The sequence below is a fragment of the Primulina huaijiensis genome, chromosome 9 (genome assembly GCF_012295235.1).
Source record: "Primulina huaijiensis isolate GDHJ02 chromosome 9, ASM1229523v2, whole genome shotgun sequence".
Lineage (NCBI taxonomy): Eukaryota > Viridiplantae > Streptophyta > Magnoliopsida > Lamiales > Gesneriaceae > Primulina > Primulina huaijiensis.
In genome coordinates this window covers 15,296,594-15,303,006 of record NC_133314.1, presented here as the reverse complement: position 1 = coordinate 15,303,006, position 6,413 = coordinate 15,296,594, and the positions used below count along the sequence as shown (strand labels likewise).

Below are 6,413 nucleotides of genomic sequence, written 5' to 3'. Positions count from 1 at the left end.
AGAGTCATGAATGTCGTAATGCTCTGTGAGGCTGCGAATAAGAAGGCAGGGGGTTCAACATCAGTATCCAAGAAGCCAGCTATCCCTGCAGCCACGACAGACACGAAGGGAAACTGTTCTACTGCTGTGAAGAAGCTTGCCATCTCACCTACTGCCGCGAAAAATAAGAAGGTAGGATCATCCTCCTCCACCCAGAAGCGAGTCTCCTCCCCGCCTTCTCAGGCTGAGTCTCCTCCTCATTCTGGCAAAGAGAAGACGTCTACTGACCCCAGCCCTTCAGTCCAACAGAAAGAGAAGCGCAAAATCTTCGAGATTTCAGTCACAGCAGCCTCTTCCTTATAGGTGTTTGGATCAGATGATGAGCATCCTTTTGGGCTGGCGATACATCCTTTGTATACCTCGGAGTCAGTTAGCGTGGGCCGAGGCCCTACTCACATAGCTCAAAAGCTATTATTTCATCTCCCCTCCCACGCAGACGCATCTTTCTTGAGTTCACTGTTGTGGTCTGATTTAGCCCGTCGGACATGCAGCAGCCTTACCGAGGTATATTTCTCTTTTCAAACTTTAACTTGATAGTCAATATAAGATTGATATTTTCTCGTTCTCTCACTTTTGTATCCTTTATTCAGGGCATCATGTATCTTGGGGAGTTGGTTGAGCGGGCCGACTTTATCAGGTCAAGCGCCTGCCACGATTTACACGAAGGTAAAGCTCTTCGTGGCCAACTCCAGGCGACCATAGACGACGCGAAAGCGACACATGCAAAAGAGCTTTCGGAGTCCCAAGCTCGACGTGATGAGCTTCTGAAGGAGAAACAAGAGCTTCAGCGATTGACAGAAGACCAAGCGAAAGAGATCCAGAAGCTGAAAGAAGAGTTAAAGAGTTCTCGAGCTGAAACGACACAAGTCCGCAGGGACCTTAAAGACGCCAAGGCGCAACATGCTACAGAAGACTCCTCGTTCAAGGAAGAATTCCTCAAGTCTGAAGAATTAAACGAGATTTGTGGTCCTAAAGCTTATCATTACTTGGAGGTGGGTTTCGAGGTTGCAGTCGACCTCTTCAAGGCTCACGGCTACCCTCCGCCAGGCGCTCCCACCGACTTCATCGACATTGAGGATTTCATAACGAGTCTCTCTCCTGATTCTTAGACCGTTCTTCTTTACTTATGCTATTTTTTCATTTATGCAGACGATGTATGCCTTCGGACCGTATTTGTCATGCACTGCATTGCTTTACTTTCCGTACTATTATGTGACTATGGATTCTATGACGCTTTTATCTGGTTATCTCCTTTTGCGCACTTTTGATATGTACGAAACTCGTTTTATGCCACATTGAGTATTTTTCATTTGAATTTACTGCTTCTTCTGAGTTTATCTTTGATGTTTTTAAACCATTAGGGTAAAATAAAATCTGCAAAGTGCGAGCTTAGCGAAGCTCTCTCTTTCTGGTCGCATCATTTCTTCTGCAACACCTAACTTAGTAAATAAAATCTAACTTTTGTTTCACCTCTACTTCTCTTCTACTAGGCACATCCTAAGTAGTTAATATATGACTTTCGATCTCTTCTCCACTTCTCCATTATTAGGTACAGTCTAGATAATAAAAGCTCAACCTCTTCGCCCCATGACTCTTAGCAAGAAAGCGATAAGAACTTCACCCTTTCACTCCTAACTCCTCTGCTGGGCGATGCCTTGGCAGCAAAATAAAAATTTCTACGACCTTATCCTCTAACCCCTTTGCTAGGTGATTTCTTAGCAGGAAAATAAAAAATTTCCTCCTCCACGATACGATGCCTTAGTAGAAAAATTTTAATTTTTCTCCTCCCCAACTCTGTTCCTCCCTCTACTAGGCCATACCTTAGTAGGAAAATTTAATTTTCGTCTCTCCAACTCTGCTCCTCTACTAAGCGATGTCTTAGTAAGAAAATTTAATTTTTATCCTCCCCAACTATGCTCCTATACTAGGCGATGCCTTAGTAGAAAATTTTAATTTTTCTTCTCCCTAACTCTGCTCCTCCACTAGGCGATATCTTCGTAGAAAAATTTAATTTTTCTCCTTCCCAACTCTGCTCCTCTACTAGGCGATATCTTAGCATCAAAATAAAATTTTTCTCTTTTCCAACTCTGCTCCTCTACTAGGCGATGCCTTAGCAGGAAAATAAAATTTTTTTCATTCCCAACTCTGCTCCTCTACTAGGCGATGCCTTAGTTGGAAAATTTTAATTTTTCTCCTTTCCAACTCTACTCCTCAACTAGGTGATANGGAAAATTTTAATTTTTCTCCTTTCCAACTCTACTCCTCAACTAGGCGATACCTTAGTAGGAAAATAAAATTTTTCTCCTTCCCAACTCTACTCCTCTACTAGGCGACGCCTTAGGAGGAAAATTTTAATTTTTCTCCTTCCCAACTCTGCTCCTCTACTAGGCGATGCCTTAGTAGGAAAATAAAATTTTTCTCCTTCCCAACTCTACTCCTCTACTAGGCGACTCCTTAGTAGGAAAATTTTAATTTTTCTCTTTCCCAACTCTGCTCCTCTACTAGGCGATGTCTTAGCAAGAAAATAAAGTTTTTCTTCTTCTCAACTCTTCTCCTCTACTAGACAATGCCTTAGCAGGAAAATAAATTTTCTCCTTACCAACTTTGCTCATCTACTAAGCGACGCCTTAGTAAGAAAATTTAATTTATATCACCCTAATAATACAACATTCATGAAATGAAAAGAATAACTTGATTTTATTGAATTCCAATTGATTACATAGGAAAATTTAAAGATGAAATACATAAACTTTTCAAGGCCTTGCCTTGCGCATTTTCTAAGTAGTAAGCTCCAGAATTAAGATTTTCGATCACTTTGAAGGGACCCTTCCACTTTGGGTCTAACTTTCCTCTCTGCTCATCTTGCACCTTCCTCAAGACCAAGTCACCTACCTTGAATCATATCTGAACGACCCTCCGATTATAAGACTGCGCAATGCGATTCTTATAAGCTTCCATGTGAATGCTTACAGCCTTTCTCTTCTCTTCCAACAGATCATGGTTAGTGGCCCGTCTCACATAATTATCTTCATCATAAAACATCACCCTCACCGATTCCAATCCTATCTTAGACAGGAGCACCGCCTCATTACCTTAGACTAAACTGAAAGGAGTTTCTTTGATTCCTTCTCTCGGAGTGGTTCCGTAAACCCATAAGACACTTGGTAGTTCATCCACCCAATTGCCCTTATCCTTGCCAAGTCGAACCTTTAGACCCTGCACTAGCGTCCGATTAGTCACCTCCACATGCCCATTACTCTGCGGGTAAGCTACAGAGGTAAAGACATGTTGGATCTTCATCTCTTTAATTTCTTCAATTATCAGATATCAGCCTTCTAGGCACTATCTGCAAACTATACTCTTCCACAAGAATTTCAAGATATCATTCTCGGTGATCCTAGCCAAAGGCTCTACTTCTACCCATTTCGAAAAATAGTCCACTGTTACCAACAGAAACTTATTCTGAGCGAGAGCTATAGGGAAAGGCCCCACAATATCAATTCCCCACTGGTCTAAAGGACAAGCGGCTATGATAGTCTTCATAAATAGTCCACTTAACCAAACGGCCAGACATATCTGAATGAGTTAAGATCCTACCCAATGGACTGTTGGTGAGCACCACAATTGGATGAGATAGGAAGTAGGGTCAAAAGCGTCTCGTCGTCATCACTAGAGCCAAAGCCAATTTTTCTAACTCTGAGTATCTTATCTCTGCCCCTTTGAGTGCATTTGAAACATAGTAGACCGGCTGTTGAGTTGATCCCTCTAGCTTGACAAGGACTGAACTAACAGCTCCCTTGGTGGTAGATAAATATACCCACAAAGGCTCACATGCTGCCGGTTTGCGCAGGACAGGAAGCTTAGCAAGGTACTTTTTCAATTCTCTAAAAGTTTTCTCGCAATCCGGACCCCATTTAAATTTTTTCGCCTTATGAAAAGTCCAGAAGAACGGTAAGCTTCTGTGAGCGGACCTGTAGATAAACCTCGCCAGTGCAGCAATCCTCCCTATTAACTTTTGCACCTCATTGGGTCCTCGAGGAGAAACCATATCTTGGATAGCTTGAACCTTCTCTAGGTTAGCCTCAAGTTCCCTCTCTGTAACAATATAACCCAAAAACTTCCCACCTTTCACCCAAAAAATTCACTTCTGAGGGTTCAACTTCAGCCCATAGGACCTGAGGGTGAAAAAGGTTTCAACTAAATCAGGTATGAGCTGGGTTGAGTCCTTTGACTTCATCATGATGTTGTCCACGTTCACTTTGACATTCCTTCCCACCTGCCCAGAAAATACTCTATCCATCAGTCGCTGATACGTGGCTCTGATATTTTTGAGTTCGAAGGACGTGACCACGTAACAGAAAGTTCCTTCCGAGGTAATGAAACTCACTTTATCTTGGTCCTCCACAGCCAAAGGGATTTGGTGGTACCCCCTGATAAGCATCCAACATGCACAGATATTGATGTCAGCTGTGGAGTCCACCAACTGATCTATCCGAGGCAAATGATAAAAATATTTAGGGCACGCCTTATCTTTGAAGTCCACACACATCCTCCACTTCCCTGAACTCTTTGGGAGTCCCATTCAATAGCAAAGTAGGAAATTGCACTTCTCGAATATGCCCAGCCTCAAGCAATTCTCCCACCTCTTTTCATATAACTTTATCTTTCTCAGACCCGAAGTGTCTTTTTTCTGTTTTATAGGGCGAGCATTAGGCAAGATGTTCAAGCGATGCTCTGCAACATCTGGAGTCGTCCCTGTGAGTTCTTGGGCCGACCAAGCGAACACGCTGAGATTAGCCTGTAAACAAGTAATGAGTTCTTCCCCGACCCTTGGGTCAAGGTCCGGGGCTATTCTGAGTGTCTTCTTTTCGGACCCGAATACTATGATCTCCGGCTCTTCATCCATCACCTCCTGAATCTCCTTCCTTACCACGGGCAACCCGCTTCTTCTCTTTCTAATCATATTGACCTCCACACGCGCCCTCTTTCCTTCTTCCCTCACTATTCCTTCATAACACCGACTCGCGATTTTCTGGTCTCCGCACAGGACTCCAACCCTCTTTATCACAGGAAACTTCAGCTTCTGATGATATGTGGAAGCTACAGCTCTGAAATCATTTAGGGCTGGCCGTCCCAGAATTCCATTATACGCTGATGGGGTGTCCACCACAGTAAATGTTACCATCTTTGTTACCCGCCGAGGCTCATTCCCCAAAGATAGAAGAATGACAATTTGACCAAATGGCGAAATAGCATGTCCTGCAAACCCATATAGAGGAGTAGAGATCAGCTCGAACTCAAATCCTTCCACCTTCATCTGATATAGAGTGCTCTTGAAAAAGATATTCGCGGAGCTTCCATTATTAATAAAGATCCGTCCCACATCGTAATTGATAATGGTGGCTGTCACCACCAAGGCATCGTTATGTGGAGCCACAACATCTCGAAGGTCTTCTGGCCCAAAGTTGATGGCAGAATCCTGGGGTAAGTCCGCACCCCTAAATTTCTCAAAATTCTTCAACCTTCTCCCATGTGCTTTCCGAGCTCGCCCGGAGTCTCCATCAGTAGCACCCCTCGAGATCATATGAATTATTACTCTCATAGTGAGGTTGTCCTCATTCCTTCCCCTCATCGGTTCAACGGGTTCCTGAGGGACATCTTGATCTTGACCTTCCCTTCTCTGCTCCCTGACCCTCTGATTTATCCATGGAAGGCCTCGACCTCATCGAGAGGACGGGCGAGATCTCGGTTCACTCTCGGATGGGGATTCTTCTTGCCTGCCCAGCGGCGGAAACCTAGCACTGCTCTCCACCCTCTGCAACTTCTCCCCCCTCTCCCCTGATTCCCTTACCTCCATCACTTTATCCCGATTCCTATTAAGAGGAAAATGTGATGAGAATTGTCCTCTACCTCTAGTTTTGTCCTCCTCCGTTTCACCTGCACTCCTCTTGCTAACTCCTCTCTTCGCCCCCTCAACTCTTCTTCCCACAGGCCGTTGCTCCATCCTCTTATGTCATTGGGCGTCTTCTAGATTTACATATTTTTTGTCCGAGATAATAGATCATCATAACTTGATGGAGGTTTCTTGACCAACGATTTAAAGAACTCTCATCCTCTCAGTCCTTGGATAAAGGCACTTATCATGATGTCAGGAGTAGCTGCTGGTATCTCCAGCGCTGCACTGTTGAAACGCTGGACAAATTCTCGTAAAGTTTCAGTTTCTTGTTGTTTCATCACGAACATGCTCAAATTGTTTTTCTGGTGCCTCTTGCTGCTAGCGAATCGGTGTAAGAAAGCCGTAGAAAACTCCTCGAAAGACTGTATGGACTTGGGCTGCAAGGTGTTAAACCATTGTTGGGCTGACCTTGCCACCG

The 6,413-nt window shown here is 43.9% G+C and overlaps 1 protein-coding gene across 1 annotated transcript; it reads left to right on the top strand.

The window, feature by feature from the left end:
* The first annotated feature begins 346 nt into the window (after window positions 1–346).
* LOC140985339 (uncharacterized) lies at window positions 347–1,313 on the top strand. Its single transcript, XM_073453171.1, has 2 exons — window positions 347–543; window positions 630–1,313. Exon 2 carries the CDS (start codon window positions 636–638, stop codon window positions 1,146–1,148), a length of 513 nt encoding a protein of 170 aa, XP_073309272.1. The 5' UTR covers window positions 347–543; window positions 630–635; the 3' UTR covers window positions 1,149–1,313.
* The last annotated feature ends 5,100 nt before the right edge of the window (window positions 1,314–6,413 follow it).